Source organism: Solanum dulcamara, chromosome 6 (assembly GCF_947179165.1).
Source record: "Solanum dulcamara chromosome 6, daSolDulc1.2, whole genome shotgun sequence".
In the NCBI taxonomy this organism is placed as follows: domain Eukaryota; kingdom Viridiplantae; phylum Streptophyta; class Magnoliopsida; order Solanales; family Solanaceae; genus Solanum; species Solanum dulcamara.
The window spans coordinates 7,134,147-7,160,300 of NC_077242.1; the positions used below are offsets into that span (position 1 = coordinate 7,134,147).

Consider the following 26,154-nt stretch of genomic DNA (forward strand, 5'->3'; position numbering starts at 1 on the left):
TTTTTACTTGTATCATTAAGTCTTTATATCATGATATCACTAGTAACTTGAAGACAAAATAAGGACAAAAATTTATGTTAATTTGGGATGTTATAATAGGTTGTTAAATTGAACTTATCATTATACTTTTCAAATAATGAATATAACATTAATATTTATAAAAGCTTTACTTAATTTTTTTCATCATATATTTATGTTAAGAGTATAAAAATATTGAGTTTGATTGAATTCATATATACACACTCCATGATTGTAATACCAAGTACTATAATCTCAGGGTCATTTGATACATGAAATTAAGTGAGATATTCAAGGATTAAATTTGAGATTAAATTTATGTTGTATTTGGTTGGCGGTCACTATAAATTTAATTCTGTTTTATCTTATCCCATCAAACTTGAGATTATTTTATTTCAATTTCTAGACAGAACAAATAATCCAAGAATTATAATCTTGGAATAATTTAGTTTGTGTATCATTGATCCCTTAGAGTAGCAACAGAGTTAAACTAACATGTATTAAGAAACTTACTGAATATATATAAATATTAAATTTAAAATTCAATTACTAAATGTGATATCGTTATGTTATTTGAATTTGAACCACAACTAATAGGCTAAGGGTATGCATGACCTTTTCCGTAGAATCTATGAAGTTTAAATTGTAGCTCCGTCCTTAAAGAAGGCTAAGGGCATGCATGTGATGTTAAAAAGAAAAAGTGAATTTTGGTGTTAGTGAAAGGTTATTGAGATTGTCATCCAAATGGAGATTTGTGAATGTGTAGCTTCTGTTCCCTCCTTGGGAAGAACTTTTTTCTTTTTTTCTATTCAAGCTTGTTTGGTAGAAGTTTAGAAGAACATGCGTGTTGTAATTTTATTGTACTAATTAATTTGTTTTTTTACAATAATTTGTAAATTAATTTGCATTTATAATTTTTGGAGTAATAAAATATGTTTTGAAGATTGCATTTTTGCATGCCCATGCATAAATCTTGTGAGATGTGGACATGGGAAGAAAACTTTAACTTGTGTTGCAAGAAGGACAAGAAAATGATAGGCCAACAATAGATTGCCCTCATTTGATGCAAGGGTATCTGTTTTAGAATCCCAACTAATTCAAATACAAATCGTGTAAGTTCATTAAAGAAGAAAACACTCTTTATCTGAATTCTTTATATCCAAAACTTCAAACTCGATTTTTTTTTATTAAGACCGAATGAGTTCTATTCCCTCCTCTTAAATTCTTCTAGGATTCTTAGTGGTTAACAATTCAGAAGAAAAATGAAATTGTAAAAGGAAAAAGAATATTATGAAAAGAAAAAAGGAAGATGTTTTCTGAGAAGAAAAACATCGTATCTTGCTTTACGAAACAAAATTTATAAATTTAAAAGCTCCTGTCTTTATAAATTAAAATTCTACCAAAAGATTCATAAATTTCATCATATGAAAAGTATCGGAGACTTCTCTTACCGAAATAGAAGAGATGAAACTATAGCTGAAAGAATCAAAGGAAACAATTATTTCCACTACTAGAAATACTGTCTACACACGCTTCACAAAACCCAATGGAATAGTACTCCTGAGTGAAATTTGAAATGGACTAGACGGGAAAATTTGAAATGAAACGGTGTCTGGAGCCTCGCATTGAAAAATAGATTAAATAGTTAAGAATAAAACAGTTTCACTGCTCAGAACTTATTTTAATATCTTAGTTAATGTATAGTATTTAATGAACTTGAGAAATAATTTAGAATAAATAGTTAATGTTAAAAGTAAAAAAATAAATAAATTAACTTTCTCTTGATAGGCTAATAACGAGGTCCAAAAAATGGCATACTATAGCCATAATTAAATTAAAACTAATAAATAGTTGATGACGTATTCAATTAAAACTAATTTGTCAAAAATATTTACTGGTCAAACACTAGCTTCATAGCTGAGTATTACCCATGTAAGCATATACAAATATTACTTTAGGAAAAATTAAATTGACTAATTCAGTTCTATATATCAAAATATACTATGTAAATGGATGTTCCTTTAGTGAAGTTTTTTTCTACGTAGGCCCCATCTTAAGTGGGCAAGTTGCCCACTAGTTATCTTTTTTTCTTTTTAGCTTGTTCTCCTGTCTATAAATGCCAATTTTTGGCTTTGAGAATGGATATACGGAGATACTACATTTTTCTCTCCTGTTTTCCCTTCTTCCTTGTTTTCTAATTCTTAAATTTGTTGTGTTAGTTATATTTCATAACACGTTATCAGCACGAAACTCTGTTATTTATTCAACGTAACAAAAGTGGTAAAAGTTTTATTTAATTTTATTTTTATAAAATGACAAATATTTCAAAACTTGAATTTACTACTCTTGATATCTCTGGAAAATGCTACTCATCATGGGCACTTGATGTCGAAATTCATCTAGAATCGATGGGTTTGGCAGACACCATCAAAGATGATAACACTGCATCAAGTCAAGACCGTGAAAAGCTATGATTTTTTTCCACCACCATCTAGAGAGGGGCTAAAATTATAATATCTTACATTAAAGTATCCCCTCAAAATTATGAAAAAATTTAAAAGAAAGATATGACCACTTGAAGTTGGTCATGCTTCCACAAGCACGTCATGACTGGTTAAATCTGAGACTAATGAACTTTAAAAATATAACTGAATATAATTCTGCCTTATTTAGAATTATAGCTCAGTTAAATTTATGCGGAGACAAAATCACTGAGCAAGATAAACTGGAAAAAACATACTCCACATTTCCACCCGCGAATATGCTCCTGCAGCAGCAATATCGCGAAAAAAGTTTATAAAATATTCTGAATTATTATCGCACCTTCTTATTGCTGAAAGACATAATGAATTATTAATGAAAAATCATGATAGTCGGCCCGTTGTTTTTTTGCCACTCCGTGAAGTGAATCAGACAAATTATAACTAACGAGAAAGAGGACATGGCCCCAGTCGTGGTCGTGGTCAAAAAAGAAATTTTAATCATGATACTCAGCTGACACCGAGAAATGACCAGCAATATAAAAGGCATGATAAAAAGCCAAAAGTTTTACCGAAGAATAATTCAGAAAGTGTATGTCATAGATGTGGAGGTGTGGGGCACTGGTCGCGGACTTGCCGGTCGTCAAAACGTCTGGTTCAGCTATATCTGGCATCATTAAAGAGGGCAGAAAATAATCCAGAGACAAATTTTATCTCTGAAAATAATATTGAGCCATGCATTTGGATGTAGCTGATTTCTTTAATTTTCCAAACGAAAATATGAATATAAATAGGACTAATAATATGTAAATATTTTTCTTTTTATCTGTATTAAATATTATGTTTGTATTTTCCTAATCCATGTAAATAAATAAAAATTGTGTAATGTACCATGTGTTAATACTTATTTTATTTCTTATTGAAGAAAATATGAAAATGCCTCAAAACTTATTTGGATCAATGATAAATCAAGAGGATATTTGTGTAATTGATAGTGGAACAACTCATGCTATATTTAAAGACGAGAAATATTTTTCTAACTTGCTAAAAAAAAAAGCAAATGTTACTATAATTTCTGGTAATTAAAAAATGATAAAAGGCTCCGAAAGAGCTATTATAATTCTGCCTAAGGGGACAAAAATTATTATAGAAGATGCACTATTCTCTTTTAAATCTCCAAGGAACTTGTTAAGTTTTAAAGATATCCGCAGAAATGAATATCATGTTGAGATACTAAATGAAATGAATATTGAATATCTTGGTATAACCAAGAGTGTCTCAGGCCAGAAATATATTTTGAAAAAATTACCAACTTTGTCGTCTAGCCTATATTATGCAAAAATTAGTGCAATTGAAATACATATGATCGTAAACCAGGAGTTTACTGATCCAAATACATTTGTGCTATGACATGATCAAATAGGCCATCCTGAATCAATAATGATGAGATAAATTCTTGAAAATTTAACTGGACATCCGCTAAAGAACCAGAAGATTCTTACAAATGATGAATTTTCATGTGCTACTTGTTATCAAGACAAATTAATTGACAGACCATCGACCGTGAAGGTTGGTATTGAATCTCCTAGCTTTTTAGAGCATATACATGAAAATATATGTGGACCTATTCATCCACCTAGTGAATTGTTTAGATATTTTATGGTCCTAATAGATGCATCATCTAGATGGTCTCATGTGTGCTTATTATCATTTCGGAACCTGGCGTTTGCGAAGTTGTTAACACAAATAATAAGTTTGAGAGCGCAATTTCCAGATTATCTAATTAAGGCCATTCGCCTTGATAATGCTGGAGAATTTACATCCTAAACTTTTAATGATTATTGCTTATCAATTGGGATAAAAATTGAACAACCTATTACTCATGTTCATACTCAAAATGGCCTTGCAGAGTCATTTATAAAGCGCCTACAATTGATAGCAAGACCTCTACTAATGAAAATAAAATTGTCAATTACTGTTTGGGGTCATGCTATCTTACATGCAGCAACACTTGTACGTCTCAGACCGACACATTATAATAAATATTCTCCATCACAATTAGTATTTGGTCATGAGCTAAATATAGTCCATCTATGAATTTTTGATTGTGCGGTATATGTGCTTGTAGCACCACCACAACGTACAAAGATGGGCCCTCAACGAAGGTTGTGCATATATGTTGGGTTTGACTCACCCTCCATAATTCGATACCTTGAGCCGTTGACTAGAGACTTATTCACTGCTCGATTTACAGATTGTCGGTTTGATAAAACAATTTTCTCGCCATTAGGGGGAGAGAAAAAAGAACTCGAAAAAGAAAAAAAAATTGCGTGGAAAATTTCATCACTATCGCATTTTGATCCACGTACCCGCATATGTGAGCAGGAGGTCCAGAAGATCTTCCACTTACAGAAAATAGCAAATCAAATGCTAGATGCATTTACTGATTTGCCACGAGTAACTAAGTCACATATCCCTGCAGTGAATGTGCCTATCCTAATTGATGTCCCCAAAGGACCATCTGCTAGTATCATAGCTTCTGAATCACAAACACGCCTGAAGTATGGTAGACCGTTGGGTTCAAAGGATAAAAATCCTAGAAAGAGAAGCGTAAAAAACAATAAAAATAATACTACACAAGAACCTCTTGAAGAAGGTCAAGATTTGAGTACTCCTGACATTCTTGAAGAAATCAGTGATCCCGAGACTCAAGTGAATGAAGAAATTTTAATAAGTTCTGCTGGTGATGAGATAAATCTAGATCGATCGAAAATTACGGTGGATAATATTTTTGCATATAATGTTGCAATTAACCTCATGCAAAATAGTGAAAATCTTGAGCCTAAATCCGTCGAAGAATGTCGACGGAGATGTGATTGGCGAGAATGGCAAAAGGCAATTCAATCAAAATTAGACTCGCTTGCTAAACGTGAGGTTTTTGGACCTGTAGTCCAAACTCCAGAAGGTGTAAAACCAGTTGGCTATAAATGGGTTTTTGTACAAAAATAAAATGATAGAAATAAAATTGTAAGATACAAGGCTCGCCTTGTTACACAAGGATTCTCTCAAAAATCCGGAGTCAACTATGAAGAAACACATTCACCGGTTATGAATGGAATAACTTTTCGATATTTCATTAATTTAGTTGTACATAAAAATCTTGAAATACATCTAATAAATGTAGTTACAACTTACCTTTATGGTTCACTTGATAATGAAATTTCAATGAAAATCCTAGAAGAACTAAAATTGCCTGAATCATGTAAGAAATCTCGGGAGATGTACTCAATAAAACTGCAAAGATCATTATATGGTATGAAACAATCAGGACGCATGTGGTATAATCGCCTAAGTGAGTAGTGAATAAATGAAGGCTATATTAATGATGCTATTTGTCCATGTGTTTTTATTAAGAAAACAAAATCAGAGTTTGTTATACTCGCCATTTATGTTGATGACATAAATCTCGTTGAAACCCCTGAAGAGGTCCAAAAGGCAATTGAATATCTAAAGAAAGAATTTAAAATGAAAGACCTTAGGAAGACAAAACTTTGTCTAGGTCTGCAAATTGAACATTTAGCATACGGGGTTTTTGTCCATCAATCTGTCTACACTGAGAAAATCTTAAAAAGATTTTACATGGATAAAGCACATCCATTAAGTACTCCAATGGTTGTTCGATCACTTGAAGTGGAAAAAGATCAATTTCGACCTCCAGAAGAGGATGAAGAAATTCTTGGTCCTGAAGTACCATATCTCAGTGCTATTGGTGCACTTATGTATCTTGCTAATTCAACGAGACCTGATATAACATTTTCTGTTAATTTGCTAGCAAGGTATAATTCATCCACAACGCGAAGACATTGAAACGGTATCAAACATATTTTGCGATACCTGAAGGGTACTATTGATATGGATTAGTTTTATACTAAAAAGGTTGCGTAGACCTTATTGGTTATGCAGATGCAGGTTATTTATCAGACCCACATAAAGCTCGATCTTAGACAGGCTGCGATCTACAAAGCAGTACATTGTTGCTACTTCTTCAAATCATGCTGAAATAATAGCTATTGATGAAGTAAGTAGAGAATGTGTGTGGTTGAGATTGATGATACAATTCATCAAAGAAAGATGCGGTCTGGAAAAGGATGTTAAAGTATCCATAGTTATATTCGAAGACAATGCCGCGTGCATAGCTCAATAGAAAGATGACTTCATAAAAGAAGACCGAACGAAATATATTTCACCAAAATTATTCTTCACACATGATCTACAGAAGAATGATGATATTGATGTACAACAAGTTCGTTCGAGTGATAATCTTGTAGATTTATTCACAAAGGCATTACCAACATCAACTTTTAAGAAATTAAGATATAAGATTGGAATGCGTCGTTTCCAAAATATCAAATGAAGTTTTCATCATGGGGAGTAGAATACGCGTTGTACTCTTTTTCCCTTAACCATGGTTTTGTCCCACTGGGTTTTCCTGGTAAGGTTTTTAATGAGCCAGCAATCAAGGCGTATTATCAGTTGTGTGTACTCTTTTTTCTTCATTAGGCTTTTTCCCACTAGGTCTTTCCTAGTAAGGTTTTAACGAGGCACAATATCTATGAATATTGAAAATAACTATGTCTATTATTTCTTGTAAAATTTTTTTTCACGTGGACATCCAAGGGGGAGTATTATGTAAATGAATGTCCCTTTAATGGAGTTTTTTTCTACATGGGCCCCACCTTAAGTGGGCAAGTTGCCCACTAGTTATCTTTTTCTTCTTTCTAGCTTGTTCTCCTGTCTATAAATGCCAATCTTTGGCTTTGAGAATAGATATACGGAAATACTACATTTTTCTCTCCTGTTTTCCGTTCTTTCTTGTTTTTTAATTCTTAAATATTGTTGTGTTAGTTATATTTCATAACAAAATACACATTTTTCTTTCTATATTTATTTATTCAAACAATCCTGACATTTTGTCCGCTGACAAAAATTGATTTAGTGATCCACTGTACGTACTATAATTATTTAGTTTCACAAAAATGAACAATATATATCATGATTTACATCCGATTTTATCAAATCAGTATATCAGTTGATGCTCAATATATTAGACCTTAGATAAGTTCTTATTATTCTATTAGTAGTAGTACTATATATGATAATATAACTATATTTCCTCAAATTCTTCTCCAAAAAAGCATGTGAATTAATCCATTTTAAGAACACAACAATGACTACAAAGTTCTTTTTCTCCTTCTTCCTCTATTGGTTCAAAAGCTCTCCAACCATTAGCAATTGCTGACGTGTCGAACACGTGGACTTCAGTCCTCGTTATCGATATCTCACCAGCTGGCATCCTGTATCCAGCTAAGAAGTAGAGCTGAGTCCCTATAGGTGCCATGGTGCAAAATATTCTTTGCATAGGTGGCAACTTTGCCAACGTGGCATCTGACGTGGATATTGGTGAATTTGAGCCATCCACTATATTCCATATATTTAAGTTTTCATCATAGGCTTCAATATGTCCTTTCCATGCATTTAAACAATCACCTGAGCTGAATAATTTGCCATCAACATTTACTATTTGATTAGGTGGAACATCTAGGTCCCACATTCTTGCCACGTACTCCCAATTTTGTCTACGTGGATCGTACAGCTCAGCAGAGCTTCGTTCCATCATATATGGTCCTTGGCTGTCTCTATTTCCCCTTTTAGCGAATCCTCCCACCACATAAATTTTACCTATTTAAGAAAAATAGAAAGATAATTAGCCGTGTGTCTATCGGAAATAATTTTTTACCTCATATAAAGGTAAAAATAAGGTCGCATAAACTCCTCTCTTTCTAGACACTTCTTATTATTAGATCATATTGGATATGTTATTGTTGCAGTAAGAAAAAGACAAAATTAAGGAAAAGTTTTGAAGCTTAAAAATATTGCTACTGTTTTTTAAAAAATACTACGCGTATAAGAACTATTCAGGAAAATTCATACAAGTTTCTTTAGAATATAATAAAATAAAACATATATTGCACGCATATTAACTTAGTCACTTCTGAACACCAAGTTTTAAACGTATTAATAATTTCAAGAATAATGAAAAACACATTCAATAATTTAACGTGTATTTTAAGGTCCAACTCCATCTACGCCATAGTTTAAAAGCCTTTAGAAAGGTACTATGCTACCTATGTGGGCCTTTCTTCATCAATACTATAAGGATCTAAGTTATACATTGATAACGTAATTTTTTTAATAATTAATTAGTGTATGTTAATCTACTATTAACCGATTAATTGTAATTTTATTATGTTGCCAAGTGAGTAATACTTTGATGGAAATTTGAAGGAAAAATAAAGAAGTTAAGAGGGCAGTCAACGTGGGCCGATTGGAAGTGGGTCAAAATTGGTCCATTAGTCCATACGTGGGCCGGGTTCAGCAGACAGCCCAGCAAACCTCTCCGACACACATGATACCTACCCCTTTCCCTTTAAGGTCATTTGCACTTTTTCCCTATTTTGTGTTGATGCTCAAGTTACGCCACTCATAATAAATAACTTTTTTTGAGGGATATAAGTTTTTATTTTCGTATTATAATATTCCACATGTTAAGTGTGGATATGACTTCAATTTCTAAAGAATTTATGCCCTACTAAACACAAGTTCAACTACTTAATTGAAGGACATGACATGCAATTGTATGTTCCGTTCAGGCCTAGCCCCTTATGATCGAGCATAAGAGGGAAAGTCAATCATTCGACGAGTATGTGTAAATATTCTTATATAATAAGTTTACATAACTCAAAACTTAGGTAATAATGTAACAAAAGTACTAGTCAACATTACCTTGCCATGGCACGGCAACAGATTTATACCTCAAGGTGCTCATATTTGGTAACAATTCCCATTCATCTTTAGCAGGATCATAAATCTCAGCAAACGAGGTACCTTCAGCGCAATCCAACGTTGTTTGTCCACCTGCAACATAAATTTTACCATCTTTACAAGTACACGCAAAATTATACCTTGGCGTAGTTAAAGGAGCACAAGTTGACCAAGTATCCACACGCGTATCATATTTAAGCACCGAAGAGCGCACACGTCCTAGCCTCATTTCTTGAACATAATTATCGTCACCAACAATAGCCTTGTAATAATGTATCCCTCCTATTACATAAATTGTTTCGCCAATTGAAACCATGGCGAAACTTTTTATGACTTGGTTTTCGACAAGGCCTGGAATTGTAGTGAGTCGATGCCATGAATTTGTTGAAGGGTGATAACACGATAGCCAATTCGACATGTTAATGTTAGGAGTATAGTCTTTTCCACAAAAAGAGGCGTAAATACGATAATATTGATCATCATTTTCTTGAGATCGAGTAGGATTTCGTGAAGGAGATGAAATAGAACCCATGTTAATACTATTTGGTTATTTTTCTTGGAAGAGGAGGAGCCTTTTTTAGTGTGACATTGGGTGAAATATATAGGTATTAGCGGCCAACGCAAAATACCAAAGAGTTGTTGCCTTGTTGGAGTTTATCCCTATGGACTTCTTGTTGATATGCATGGTAATTAACGTACGTATATATCATGTCATATATATATATATATATGGAAACTAGTTCCCTTGTTAATTTCGTTGAACGCTGACAATATAAAGAATATTATAATTCTGTCATTTAATAAATATTAATTGGTAAATCTAAATTAAAGGAAAAATTACATAATTTGAACCCATTCGTCAAACTATTTATCAAAATTGGACCCAATTCAAACTATTTATCCTTAATGGATCCATGACCCAAATTATTTACGCGCCTACCCACATTCTCTTTTTTATTTCGCGCATGACGTCAGCATCACAATTATGAATTAATCCTCTGTGATATTTCATCGGTATATTAATGTCATATCGGTATCATATAGGACTGAGCTTAATACTCTGTGATACTCCGTCGGTATATTAATACCGTATCTTATTTATTAAGAATTATATAAGAAACAATTAAGAAAAAATTATGACAGTCACAATCTTATTTATTAAACACTGAATTAGTAGAAATATATTTTTATAATATTTTTTCTCTTTTTGCAAATTGTATCTAAATTATGTCTGTTTTAAATATTTTTAAATTAAAATATTGAAGAATTGAAACATATAACAATGATACCATGACAATATGTAGATATACCGTAATGGTATTATGGATGATTGAGTAATTTCATTGAAGAATTGAAGCAAATCTCAATGAAAACACTGTTCAATTACTCTTTGATACCACCAGAGTATATTATAATTTGATGGTATATATCAAGGAGGGAAGAAATAGTCTTTCAATGAAGACACTGCTCAGTTACTCTTTGATACCAGCAAAGTATATTCATATACTGTAATATACTGTGATGGTATCACAGAGGAAAAAAAGGTGGATGCTGATGTCAGCATGACGTCAACACACTAATTTAAAATAAAAATGAGGTATGAAAGTAATGGAACATTTAAGGGCAAACATTTTACTTTTTTGGGACATAAATGTTCTTTTCCCTAAATTAAATGCTTAGCAATGGAAATACTTTCTCCGTTCAACAATACTTGTATAATATATTGAATTCAAAATGTATTACAATTATTGTTTATATTTATTTCCTTTATTGTGTCAAAAATACATTATATATGTATTTACATTAAAAATGTATTACAATTAATGTTTATATTTATTTCCTTTATTGTGTCAGAAATACATTATATATGTATTTACATTAAAAAATCATCTTATTTAAAAAAGCAGTAAAATCATCATTTTTATAATTAGTGATGTGGCACCTCTCAAAAGCTAGGATTCTTATATATCTTTTTTTTCAATTTTTTGAGCTTTTTCTTATTTTTAATTTATGTAATAAGGTTAAAAAAATAATAATATAACAATGGGTTACAATAAAATTTAATGTTTATCTATAACTGTAAATTAGTTGCAATGAAAACAATAAAGAGTAGTAAATACAATAAAGAATAATGGTAAATGGAGATAGTGAAGAGTCATAGAGGCCGTTTGGATTGACTTTTCAGCTTTTTTTGAGTGTTTCACTGGTTAACTTAAAGTTATTTTTTGCTTAAAATAAGCCCTAATAAATAGTTGAGTTTATTTGGATAAGCTTATTTTAAGGAGTTTCTAAATTGAAAACAGGTTATAAGTCAAAAAAAAAGGTTGACCTGCACTTACTTTTTTAAAAAAACTTATAAGCAGTTTTCAACTTATAAACTGTCTAAAAATAAGTCAATCCAAACAGGCTAATAGGCTCATTGCATAAGTAGACCTTTCTAAAACTTTTGAGTCACCGGATAGTCAATTGCTTCAAAAGAGTCCTTTCTTCAAAGGATTTGTTTTCCCTGGGTAAGAAGTCTATCCATGACTATTGAGTTTCCTTTTTTCCTTTTCCATGATTATTGAATTTGCAACTCCTCATTTTATGGTGTAAAATATTGTTAGAGGTATGCAGGAAAATAATATTATTTAATCACTCTAAAAAGAGATTGATACAGTTTAGATCTTTCGTAATTTATCGAGCTGCTTTGACAACTTAGTATCACGACCTCGACCCGTCGTAACTGGCACCTACTCTAACTTTTCGGTGGAAGAACCATCCTAAACAACCCAACAACAATAATCGCAAAATATACACAATTTTAAAGATACGGAAGCAGGTTTAAATCACGAATAAATATTGAGTTCTCATAAACTCAGAAAACGCCTAGTTATCAACCTAAAATATGCGAAAGTAAATATATCCTAGGAACTGAAAGTCGTCCATACTAAAATTCTAACAAATATCAATGTAAGAAAAGGGGAACACTTCCAAAAGAAGTAAAAATACTACACAAAGTCTGAACATCTGAGTTCCGAAAGAAGGATTGAGACTAATGAGGAAGTCCATGGCAGCATGACAAAATAACTCACTCTTGAACTTCGAACAAGATTTTACTCTTCTAACCGAGGTCTCTCTGCAGCCGACTGAATATGTCTTGTACTAAATAAAATGGCAAAGCAAGAGTAGTATTAGTATACTAAAATAACGGTGTATTGGTAGAATCATGCGGTTAGTCAGTAAGAGGATCATAGATAAGTAAATTCAACACAATAGGCATATACATATACAAAATAAGTCAACTAATCTCAAGTTCAACCATATTCAGTAACATCACAACTCAATACCTTTCACATGCTATAACTTCACACAAGGATCCTCTCAAGGAACGTACAAATAATTAACTTTGTGTCGGAATATGACACTCGATCCAAACATATCACAATTACAATTACATTTAGTATTTACAATACTTATATCACCAAGAACAGGTTCATCACAAATACAGGCCATCAAGTGATTATTTCATACATAATCTAGCATGTTTCCCTATTATATACATACATGTATATCGTGAAGCAATTTAGCAAGTATATAAAATATATACGGAGAACTAGACCATCACCTACCTCATATTCAAGCTTCAACAACTTTACAATGCATGAGTCTTCCCTTTTCAGGTTCGTTCTTCTCGTTCTTGATTTAATTGAATGCGATTCAGCAAAGTCATAAATATTCCGTATCATCCTGGCTATCAGCCTATCCAATTAAATGAGAGATTCGCTCTTCCACCATTCAAATGGTCACCCTAGACTTCACCTGACTTAGAATTCGTCCAAGTCTGGCATAGGCTAAATCTTTTCGAAGTTACTATCCGAAGTTTTCTGCCCCAATATTCTTCCCCATTAGCCTATTCTTAACGATGAGTTTAGGTCATTACAATAGATCTTGTGATAATTGGGTTAGATGCCTCTGCCTCGATCTTGCATGGAAATGCATAAAATTAGGCTCGATCATTTAAAGGGGCAACCTCTCTGCCCGACTAGACAACTCCTCGACCCCCACGGCCTCTCATATTTCCTTTTTGTCTACCCTGTGGATGTCCTCTACATTATTTTGTCCAGCTATTGGGACCATTATTCTGTCCTACTTGGGTGCTGAAACTGTCTCGCATGGGTGAGGACACTCCCTCCATATATGGTCTGACTCTCAATAGTTAAAACAACCATGATCAAAAGATGGACGACTACCTGGGAATTATGCTTCCTGCCCTCATGGGCCTGATGCTGCTATGGAGTACCTGAAAAACTGCCAGTAAAAGCGAGCAGTGCCGATTGAATTGGTCGGGCAGCAATCACCGGCCTGCCTGACCTTTTAGAATAGGATCCTTGGAAGTTTCCTGCACTCTTGCGCTTCTTAGCCAAAGCTTTGGCTTCTCCATCTTTTCTCACACCTTCAACTTTCTTAATAAAGTCTGTGCCTTCATTGAAACTTTTTTCAGATAAAGTCATATGGACAGAAAGTACCTGCAACTCGGGGTTCAACCCCTTCATGAACAACCAGATCCTCTTTTCCTCTATAATGACCACCTGAATAGCGTACCTAGATAATTTATGAAACTTGGCTTCATAAGCAACCTATGATAATCCTTCTTGCTCAAAGGCCATAAATTCATCCTTCTTTCTTTTCCTCATAGCACGAGGCACATACTTTTCTAGGAATAAAGCATGAAACTAAACCCAAGTGAGTAGGGACAACACAGGCAAACGACACTCCATAGAAGCCCTCCACCATTGCTTGGCCTCACCCTACAGCTGAAAAGTCACAAACTCCACTTCATGCTAATGCACTATACCCAGCCTGCGCAACATCTCATAGCAATCAAGAATAAATTCATTGGCATCTTCATTTTCTGTACCTTGGAAGACTGGGGGTTTGAGTTTGAGGAACTTGGTGAGCATATCATGCTCAGTACTAGTCATCATAGGACCCATTAATGGCCTAAAAAATGCATCTGTGCCTACCACCTTATCTGATAGCTGAGTTGCAGCAGCAAACATACGAGTAATAGGATCAGGTATTGCAAGCATGGTGGGGATGGAGCTAGTGTCAGCCAGCCCACTTAAAAAGACCATGATCTGCTGACCTTATATTGGATCCAGTGGGGGAATACCAGTAGCCCCATTTTGGGTTTCCTCCTCCTATTCAGCCTGTTCTTACTCTTCTCCAAGTTCTACTTCTCCGTCGAACTCATTTTGGAGAGCAGAAGGGGCCTCATCTACCAACACCTCCTTAATGGGGACCTCCACTATGACAGGTGATGTTCTCCCTTTGCCCCTACCTCACTTCCCTTTTCTGTCGCTTCCTCTGCCACGCTCTGAATGACTGGCTTTTCTTCTGGTTCCACTGGAGCTACGGGCCTGACATCATTATAGAGAGTGTTGACCATTTGCGGACAAGAAAGTGAAAGATGTTAGATACCAATTTGGATCGCAAATACCAATTGAAATCAAGTCATAGCACTAACCAAAGAAGACAATAAAACTTTTCTTAAAATCGTGTAGCCTCTTGAAGAAAAGTACAGACGTCTCCATACTGTTCCGCAAGAATCAACTAGACTCATTTTGATACGATGAGATCAACGAACCTAGGCTCTGATATCAAATTTTTCATGACCCCAGCCCGCCCTGACTATTACCCACTCTAACTCTCCGATGGGAGAACCATCCTAAACAACCCAACAATAATAATCACAAAGTATACACAATCATAAAGATGCAGAATTAGATTTAAATCAAGAATAAATGCTGAGTTTTCATAAACTCAGAAAACGCCTAGTTATCAATCCAAAATATGCGAAAGTAAATATATCCTAGAAACTGAAAGTCGTCCGTACCAAAACTCTAACAAATGTCAATGTAAGAAAAGAGGAACACTTCCAAAAGAAGTCAGAATACTAAACAAAGTCTGAACATCTGAGTTCCGAAAGAAGGATTGAGACTTACGAGAAAGTCCACGGCAGCATGACAAAATAGCTCACCCTTGAACTTTGAACAAGCTTTTACTCTTCTAATCGAGGTCTCTTCGCAGCCGACTGAATATGCTCTGTACTCAACAAAATGGCAGAGCAAGAGTAATATCAGTACACAAAAATAATGGTGTACTGATAGGATCACATGGTTAGCCAATAAACGGATCATAGACAAGTAAATTCAACACAATAGACATATACATATACAAAATAAGTCAACTAATCTCAAGTTCAACCATATTCAGCAACATCACAACTCAATATCTTTCACATGCTATAAGTTCACACAAGGGTCCTCTCAGGGGACCTACAAATAATTAACTTTGTATCGGAACATGACATCCAATCTAATTATGTGTCAGAACGTGACACCCGATCCAATTATGTGTCAGAACGTGACACCCGATCCAAACATACAACAATCACAATTATATTCAGTATTTACAACACTTATATCATCAATAATAGGTTCATTACAAATATAGGCCAACAAGTGATCATTTCACACATTATCTAGCATGTTTCCCTATTATATACACACATGTATATCGTGAAGTAATTTAACAAGTATATAAAACACATACGGAGAACTAGACTATCACCTACCTCAAATTCAAGTTTCAACAACTTTATAATGCAAGAATTTTCCCTTTTCGGGTTCGTTCTTCTCGTTCTTGATCTAGAAAATAGTAAATACATGTAAAGGATCAACACAATGGCCTAACTATCATGAAATATAACACAATTTACACCCTAGGCCAAACCCTTGATCCAAACCCCACCCTAGGGCTATTTTCCCACCTTTAGTTTTCAGTTCAAACCCTCACCTAATGATTAACAACGATAATTTCTAAGAATCAAATGATGAATTTAGGAAGTAAAATCCTTACCTTAAGCGTGAAAATCCATGGAAAATTGATAGAATTCGCCCTAGGTCGCCTCCTGAAGCTTTACGAACAATTTTTTTTGTAGAAAAAGACTGTTCTAGATTTTCCCCGACTTAAGTCACTCCTGCCCTACTCTAGTGGGACCCATACCGCTCTGACGGTTTTCATGGAAACAGAGAGCTTGGAGTTTGAGTTCCAAGCCCCCATTTCACAACACCCCCTTTCCCAAGTCATATTAAAATATACCTTCGCGCCAAATCTAATTTTGAGATTTTTACTCATCCGAAAGCGAATCCCCAAAGCCGTAAATGCTCCGTATCGTCCTACCTATCAGCCTATCCAATTAAATTAGAGATTCTCTCTCCCACCATTCACATGGTCACCCTAGACTTCACCTGACTCAGAATTCGTTCAAGTCTGGCCGAGGCTAAATCTTTTCGAAGTTACTACCCGAAGTTTTCTGGTCCAAAATCCTTCCCCATTGGCCTATTCCTAACGACGGGGCTAGATCGTTACACTTAGGCATCTTTCTAACAGACAGATGAATTTTATTTTAATGTAGTGTTTATGCTACTTCTATTTTTCCTTAATCGCTAAAATTGTGTATATTTTGATCTTCTAATGTTGAAAATTTCTTTTTAAGATTTAGTGTGAAAAGGCGATATGTATTTTTTTTAAAGATTAGTAAAACTTATTGTGTTAACGAAAAAAAAACTAATTAAAAGGGCAAAAGAGACGAAGGCCAAAGCATTGACTGAAGAGGGGGGCAAAGAGATATTCGCCTTTGACTTTTCTTTCTTTTTGTGAGAAATGGTTAACGTCAATATCTAATTTGAAGATGTTATTGCAAGCTATTTCAGAGGATGCGGTTCCTACAAAGTGATGAAAAATTCGTTGATAAATACGGAGACAGGTTTAGGATTTAAAGTTTGTGGATTTATACTCATATCAAATATATCTCTCTCTATATATATAAATCACATTTCAAATTTATACAAATGTAGAGAAATCATACTAAAAAATATAATTAAGAAAAAAGATCTTAGAGGAAAAAGGAAAATACGATCACATCTCAAGTTTGCATTCATATTTATTTTTCCAACAATTTTATTTTAAATATTTAACTTTTGCAATTTTACATATTTTGATTTCTTATATAAGTTTCATATTTAACCTAAATATTTTTAATAGCTTCACTTTTATGAAATTTGTGAGATTAATAAAAAACAGTTCCTTTTTATTAAAGTAATTTATGATATTAGTAGAACTTTATTTTAGTTTTTTTTATAACCGCGAAAAGCTCGGCCAAGTACACTAGTTAAGTTTAAATTAGGATAATTAATTATTATTATTAAAAGAGGGAGAAAGAGAAAGATAAAAAGAGAGAGAGAAAACGGACAAAAAAAAGAAGGAGAGATGGGGGGAGGAGAAAGAGAAAGGGAAAAACGGACAAAAGAAGAAAAAAGGAGAGAGAGGAGGGAAGAAAAAAAAAAAGGGCAGCCCGGTGCATTAAAGCTCCCGCTAAGCGCAGGGTCCGGGGAAGGGCCTGACCACAAGGGTCTATTGTACGCAGCCTTGCCTTGCATTTCTGCCAGAGGCTGTTTCCAAGGCTTGAACCCGTGACCTCCTGGTCACATGGCAGCAACTAAAAGCTAAAACATGTACTAAAAGCTCATAGTTAATGTTATATGCTATATTATTTAAGTAACCCTAATATAAATGGCGTGTTAGAAATTTTTATATTTACACATTCCGTGTAAATCAATCGATTATGCAAATTGGGCCTGAAATATCACATTCTGTTGGACACAGGCCTATTTTAGCCTTCTCACATAAAAATACCCAAATCAAACATATATAACCTGAACTTTATCTGTCCTATAGTTGTGACAACTTTTTTATGGAATGAAATTTTTCTCTACATATCAATATTTTTTGGTGTTGTTTTGATACCATGTAAAATTAAGTAATGGCTAAATATACACCCTAAAAGCTAGCTAAAAAATAGAAGGATTGGTCAAGTCTTATAATGAGACTATCCATCTCATTAATTAGATATGTGAAACTTTTCTATTCCTCAACCCCCACCTCAATTGCCATTTTTCAAATGCGCACATGATAAATTCTGTTTCAGTGTAATAACTTTCAAATCACATTGAAGAGATAAATCGTACTAGACAAGCTATGTGCGAGGAATTCTACCGAAAAAACATTCAGGAGTTTTTGAACCTACGTACTCCCATTTGAAAAATCACCTTCTCAATTCAACTCTGATACCCTTATGTGTCCATTCAATGTTTTTCAAAAATAAATTATCTCCAATTTTGGGTCGATTTCGCTAGAATCTTATATAATTTCAATTTTTACCTTAGTAAATATATTGCACCTAAACAGTAAACCTACTATATAACCCAACACCTACTTACCTTTATTTGCTGATTACAACAATAATATATTCAGTATAATTTTATAAAATGAATTCGAAGAGAATAAAGTATAGACACATTATATATTTTTCTACCTCAAAGGTAAAAGAAATTGTTTTCAATAAAAGTTGTTTCCACAAACTAGAGAATCGTTTGCTGGTCTCTAGTTTTAATAGATCATGTTTTTTGAAATCCATCTCAGCTAATATTTGTAACAATTTTGAAAATTTTAGACTTAAGATCAGATCCTGGTATGATATTGTAAGAACTTCTATTTTGCTATATTATATAATATTTCACCTTTATTGTTAAAAATAAAATGAAATAATATTGCATCTTTTATACAACAACATATTCGTTATAATTTTATAATACTACACCCAAAAAGAATTTTAGCGGCAATTAATTAACGGCAATAACTTAATTGCCACTAAAAATATCTTTTTAGATCTTTGTAAATGTCGCTAAAGCTTATAGAGACATTGGATCTAATGACAATTAATTTATGCCGTTAAAAGTTTTAGCATTCTTTATTAATGTGCATAGTGTAAGTAAAATTAAAAAATAAATAATATATACACAAATTTTATTTTTATCTTCTGAAAATAGAGAAACTGTTTCTAATAAATCTTGAAAGAAGGTGATATATTTTAAAAGCCAATTATGAATGTCATCAAGTACCCTCAACGTGCCCGTTAGAGTTTATGAGTTTGTAAATTTCAAGTCGATATGTTATTAAATGGGGTGCAAGCTTTTCCTCCCCGACCAATCATAGGTCACAATTACAATTACTTTCATCTTTATTAAAATTCTTAAGTTTAAAAATTTCAACAAACTTTATTTGCGTGGACGCACTAGGTAAAGTGGGTTCATTTTACTTTTCAAATAATCCAGCAAAAGAAAGAAAATGCAAATGATACAAATAGTCAACTGACAATATAATATTGGGAATAACTTCATTATAGTGGCCCTTAGTCGTTTTCGCAATTTGTTATCACATACATAGAACTTTATTCGACAATGATAATTATTTGTCCGATCCTTTCAATTTACAAGATATTATTTGATTCAACACATATTAATTTAAGAAAAATTCTTTTTTTTCTTTGTAAAATTTAATCTAAAAAAAATCTTAGATATTTATATCATTTAATTCGTCAGAATAGATTGAATATAACATATAGATAAATTGAGATACGAGAAATAAATTTTAACAACCAAAAGTTAAGTTGTTAGTCTGGTAAACAGTAACCAGTGTAGAGAAGTATTCATACTCCCTCGTTGCTATTTTATATTAAAGTATTTGATTGGACATCAAATCTAAATAAATACAAACAATTTCTTTTGAAATTATATATGGTCTAAAGCATATTGTAGTTAAATATTTTGTGACTGTAAAATTATTTTATTAAGTGTAAAATATGAAGTTTAATAATGTAACCTTTGACAAGTTAAGCTGATTTACAGGAAAGGCATTATAAGGTACCTTAATTATTTTGGACCTGTAATTCAGTCTTAATCTTTCTCCATCGTCCATAAAGAGAGTTGTTTAATTCATTTATAAATAATTGACATGTTGCACTATAGTGTTACACATTTGAAACAAATAGTTATAGCATAACGTCCGAGACAAATATTATATCACTATGACAAAACATGAAATTAGCAACAAATAAAATTTTATAGTTAAATAACAAAAATCTCTCACGCTAATTTTTTTAGCTATGAATTGGCAATGGTTACACAAAAATCCAATGAGTTAGAAGCTATTTAACAATAAATTAACTAAGAATTATTAAGAAATTTAACAGCTAATTTCATTTATTTTTTTTAAGTGGCGTAACTTTTTTGTCAGATTGGAAAATCCAAGTGGAGAGGAAACTAGTGGGGGAGAAAAAATCCCAAAAATTACACACAAACGACAAGTATATATTAGGTCTATGGGTACTTTGTGGCCATACAATTTCATTTTCTTGGGGACCATTATATATCACTCTAACATGATTTGGAAGTCAAGTATTATTATATATTTATAAATATGGGGCACTTGTCATGTCGAAAGTATTTTGTCTTCATTTACGTTATTTTTCTCTCTTTTATTTTGAAGAGTTTTTTTTCTTGAGTCGATGGTCTATTGAAAACAGTTTCTCTATCTGTAAGATAGTGATAAGATCTGCTTATATTTTTTCCTCTTCAAATCTTACTTTGTGAGATTATACTCAATTTTTTATTATTTTTATTACATTATTTTCTCTCAAGATCTTATTTGTGAGATTATACTCAATTTTTTATTATTTTTATTATATCTATGGCGCACTTGCCCTAGTAAAAAGAAGAATTAAAAAGGAAAAAAAAAAGATGTACCTGTATTTATGTACTTTAAGCGGTTGGTGGCAACTATTTATAAGGTTAATTCTTCAATGTTCTATAAAGTTAAAGTTATTTTTTGACTATACACTTATAATCTTATTATTTTCCAAAATAAAGCAAAAGTAAAAATATGTTACATAAATTAAGATATCATGAATCGCGAATATAGTCAATATAATTAATCACCACATTATTCTAATTTATCACCCATAAGCTGTGCTATAAAACCTCTTAATGGTGCAAACATTAAGGATTTTTAGTAACACTTGGTTGCTAGTGCATCTAGGAGTCTTGAATTGACTCAAAGCAGCCCCATTTCCTATGTAATATTCCAATATCTTCTTAAAAGTGCCTTTCTCCACAATGCAAAGCTCTAATGGTCCAATGGATTTTGTTCTTCTTGACACGACATAACCATGATCCATAAACGAAGCATCCATATCTCTGCAACATTCATCGAGTATCTTTTCTTCGATTTCCCCTTTGATTTCCCAATAAATCACATAGTGACCCGGTTGCTTTGTCATGTTCGCGTGGCTCGTGAAATCTACTAGCTCAGCTCGTCTTGTGCCCTTGCTTAGTATTTTTGAGCCTCTTTCTACTACGAATTGGAGGTCTTTTTCAGTATTTTTATCGATGTTCACTGTTAATATCAGATTTCTCCTGCATATGAAGTTGAGTTTGGGGGTTTTCTTGTAAAAACCGACTACTTCTACTACATCCCCTAATCTAAATCTATATAGACCTGCAAATAGCGGTTCAGATGGTTAAAATTTCAATAAATATTTATTTCAAACCATAATTTTATAAGTATACAAGAATCTGAAATGTTGAACCCATAAGTTTAAATTCTGAATCTGATATGTATGGAGCTATTTACATGCATACAACAACAACAACAACCATCCAGTGAAATCCCACAACGTGGGGTCTGGGGAGGGTAAAGTGTACGCAGATCTGACTCTTACCAAGGTAGGACGACTGTTTCCGAAGATATTTACATGCATATAATATCAAATTAAAGGGGTGAGATGGAGCACTACATAACCAAAATTTTGACAAAATGAATATATACATTTACATACCTGTGAAAGTTGTTAGGACGATTTCATATTGTTGTCCAATCTTAACTTGACACAAGGGCACCGGATTACCTTCTATGTAATCATCATTTGTTGAATTAATATTGCCATTTTTGTAATTATGATTTGACTTGTGTCTAAAAAGGGGTATAAACTCAAAGTAAGAAAAAGTAGGTATAACTGCAAAAGTAACTTTTTCTGGTGGTTTAGATGGATCCACATTAACTCCAATCCAACTCTCAGTGGATCCATAATCAGCACTCACTAGAGGCAAATCCCCTGCATAATGTCTTAATTTTGTTAAATATGGCTGCATTGACCCTGTCATTATTGAGTAAACATACTTAGCATTTGGCCATAATTTTGGGATTGTGCTAAACCAGTCTTCCCTTTCTAGATCCTCACAAACTGATTCAATACGTGAAGCTAACTCTGGATTAGGCTGAGTGATACCTGTTGAAGACATAATGAAATAATTAAAAATGTATTTTTTTTAAGCTTATTGATGAAATATGTAATAACATATATACTTCAACATTATATGAGAATAGGCTATTGATCATATGTTTAAATCTCACCGTGACTCATTATTTTTTTTCCCTTCATTTTCTAGGCAAAAGAAGAAAAAAGTAGGGCACGTGAGCGGGCGTCTTGAATAGATAATTAAGTAATTAAATTGTACTCTTTCAAATAGTTGAAACTTTTAGCCAGATGAAATGGTAACATACTTCAACATTGATATTAGAGCAGGCTAAGGATCTTATGTTCATCAAGTTTCACTATCGCTCATTAGTTTTAAAAAAGTCACATTTTAGGCCAATGAAGAAAGAATAGGGCACAAAAGGGGGCGTGTTGAAAATATAATCAATTAATTAAAAAAGTACTCTTTCAAACAGTTTAAGATTTTAGATGAAATTGCAACATATATACTCAACAATATTGATATGAGAGCAGATTAAAGATCTTCCGTTCAAATTTCACTATCACACATTATTAAAAAGAAAATGTGCTAAGCCAAAGAAGAAAGAGTGTGACACGTGAAGAGGAGTGTTGAAGACATAATAAAGTAATTAAAATATATATTTTATCTAACAATTCAATCTTTTTAGATAAGATGTCAATAACATACTTCAACATTGCAGACTAATGATCTTTTGTTTCAAATCTTACTGTTACTCATTATTAAAAATAAATAAATTACGTGCTAGGACAAATTAGAAGAAAGAGTGGAGCACGTGAGGGTCGGGGTGTGTGTTAAAGACATAATGAGTAATTAAAAATGTATTTTCTTTAGCTGTTTAAACTTTTAGATGAGATGGTAATTAGCAATACCTGACACGGATTTTTGGACTTTAGATATGTTGATTCTTGAGCTAATACTACCATCCCTAATGTCATGGCACAATTCCTTCCACATTTCTTCAAATGACCTGAATGCTTCAACTATGCTATATGCAAAAGTTGAGGTAACAAATTCAACTTCATGTGAAAAATATAAGCCAAGAAGGAGGTGACAATATGTGGATTGTTTATAATCTCCACATGAAATAACTTCTTCAGGGCTACAAGTGAAGGACTTTGTTTGTTGCTGTTTAATCTTGAATTCATCACTTGCATAATAGTGTGTTGTGGCTGTTCCTACTATTACTCCTCCTTTTGTTTTACATTGTTTGCTGCTGTATATGAATTCAAGAATTCTTCCTCCTCTTCTTATTGGATAAATTCTTTACATCCCACCATGCAAATTAAGACAAAAATCAGTAAGATTTAAGAATAATTAACTCAATTCGAACTAATAATGTATACAATACTTGAATTAGCTTCATAATTAATTGAAATATTTTATTTGGTCAAAATTTCAAAATATGATTTTTTTGAGTAGAGCTTTTCAGACAAAAGTAATTTTGGGGGATAGTATTTTGTATTTAGCCAATTATTTAAAAAAAAATACTTTTGCAATATGGTCAACAATAATTTGTGTTTGACCATGATTTCAACAGTTCTTCCGGAGAAAAACTATTTTTTTAATGTTCTAAAGAACAAACTTTTGCTATTTTTCTCTAAAAATTTAACCAAACACCTTAATTTTCTAAAATAAGCACTTTTGCCAGTATTAAAACAACAATTTAAACTTCGTCAATATTTTTTTCTGCTTCCAAGAAATAGTTTCTGTTTTGACAACACTTAATTTTTTTATTTCCATAAAAACTTGATCAAACACCTCAAATCTCCAAAATTTTGTACATGCATCATACCTTGATCTATATGCTGCTGCCAACTTGAAAATCTGAAGAGTAGTTTGGGAGCTATGGTGTGTAAAGGGTACAAATTTTTGTCTTCCTTCAGTGGTTCCAGAACTAAACATAGTTTCCACAAGCAATATTAAATATCATTAATATACGTCTACAAAATCTTTTATTGGAAAAAATAATAATTTCATTACATTATTACTTACTAGTGAAAGAAACAAAATAACACATACTTTTTGTCGGACAACGGAATTTTATGATAATCCGTTACTAAATAGGTACAAACTATGGTAATTTGATTGCCAAATATGTATAAACAAAGGAGAATAATTCCATTTTAATTGCTCATGATCCTTTATTTGTGTAGACATACTTTGTGTGATAAGGGAGGAATTAAGTACTTTGTTTCGAATATTTCACAATTCACCAAAAATTGACCAAAAAATAGAAACAAAATAAAATAATAATCAATGTATACCCGTATCAATAACTCTACGCAATCAGAATTGAGGGCTAGCTCCTACCTTCCACAGTTAAAATAGAGAACTCAAAACTCCATCAGTAGCATCTCTTCCCACCCCCTAGTGTAATAAAACATAATCTAAATTGTAGCAAATATGTCCCGTAGATGAGTTTGAGCAACATAAATTAGAGCTAGCTGGGTGTAAAAGAAAAAAAATTAGCTACAAATTTTGTCACTAAGATATTCCATCTGTGAATAGGATTATTGATGAATTTTATTTTTTGTCTTAACTACAAATTATGTCCATCACTAAACTCCTATTTTCCTTTTTCTTTTGAAGGGGGAGAAGGATATAGTGGGATTGGAAGCCCAACCAGTAGAATAAATTAAAGGTGTAGACAATTCTCCAACTAAGCTACACGCCCCCACGCTCCGATTTCAAAGGAAAGGTGGAAAAAAATCAAAAACCCTCACCTCAAGGATAGATTTGTAATTGGTTGTTGAGTGAGGAGAGGAGTTGTATCTCCATCAGCAACTCTCTTTGTAAAAGGCTCTATATCTACATGAGAAGCAAGAGGGACTAAAGAAGCATAAATTGATTCCAATTCATTTTCATCCATTTCTTCATGAATTCTAATATCTCCAATCCATTTCTTGAGATACTCCACACCATGGTTCAGTTCGAGAATTCGCCGAAGTGTTCGCCGCTGCACAGCAGCGGAATTTTCGGCAACTTCGTCGAACCAACCTATCATGTCTGTTTCTATTTTATCCTTATAATTAATATTGGACATATTTTTTGCTAATGTAGCCGGCAGGAAGGAATTATATAGAATCTTGTTGAAAAAATAATAAATAAGATAATGTTGTTGGGACACGATTTGCATTATTCGATTTCTTTTTAAAAAATTGACTAGACATGATTTGAAAACTGTTTATATTGGAATTATTTAAAAGTTAGCTAGCTGTCAACATCAAAACTTTTTAAGCCTCACTTACATTGGAACTAATTACTTCATCTATAATAATGATATCTCCTCGGGTTTCACTTTGTTTTGGTTATAGTTTGATTGGACCCTAAATTCAATAAAGAATTGAAGATTTGTATATGACCACTATAAAAACTTCTTATTAATAAAATATAATAATATGTTTGTTATAAAACAAATTTTAATTTAGTAAATTAATAAGAAGAAAAAAACAGAAAAAGAAATCATAAGAGAAATTGAGAAAATTAAGTGATTTTAGTGTGTCTATATTATACACCGGAGAAGACTATTTATA

General features: G+C 32.7%; 2 protein-coding genes across 2 annotated transcripts; both read right to left on the minus strand.

The window, feature by feature from the left end:
* Positions 1–7,701: 7,701 nt before the first annotated feature.
* On the minus strand, positions 7,702–9,912 carry LOC129892660 (uncharacterized). The gene is made up of 2 exons (XM_055968247.1): positions 9,342–9,912; positions 7,702–8,237 (listed from the first exon to the last, which is right to left on the minus strand). Exons 1-2 carry the CDS (start codon positions 9,910–9,912, stop codon positions 7,702–7,704), a joined length of 1,107 nt encoding a protein of 368 aa, XP_055824222.1.
* An 11,276-nt stretch (positions 9,913–21,188) lies between these two features.
* Positions 21,189–25,699, minus strand: LOC129893057 (indole-3-acetic acid-amido synthetase GH3.10-like). Its single transcript, XM_055968552.1, has 5 exons — positions 25,345–25,699; positions 24,414–24,515; positions 23,491–23,882; positions 22,162–22,611; positions 21,189–21,821 (listed from the first exon to the last, which is right to left on the minus strand). The coding sequence occupies exons 1-5, from the start codon at positions 25,662–25,664 to the stop codon at positions 21,280–21,282; spliced, it is 1,806 nt and encodes a 601-aa protein (XP_055824527.1). The 5' UTR covers positions 25,665–25,699; the 3' UTR covers positions 21,189–21,279.
* Positions 25,700–26,154: the final 455 nt, after the last annotated feature.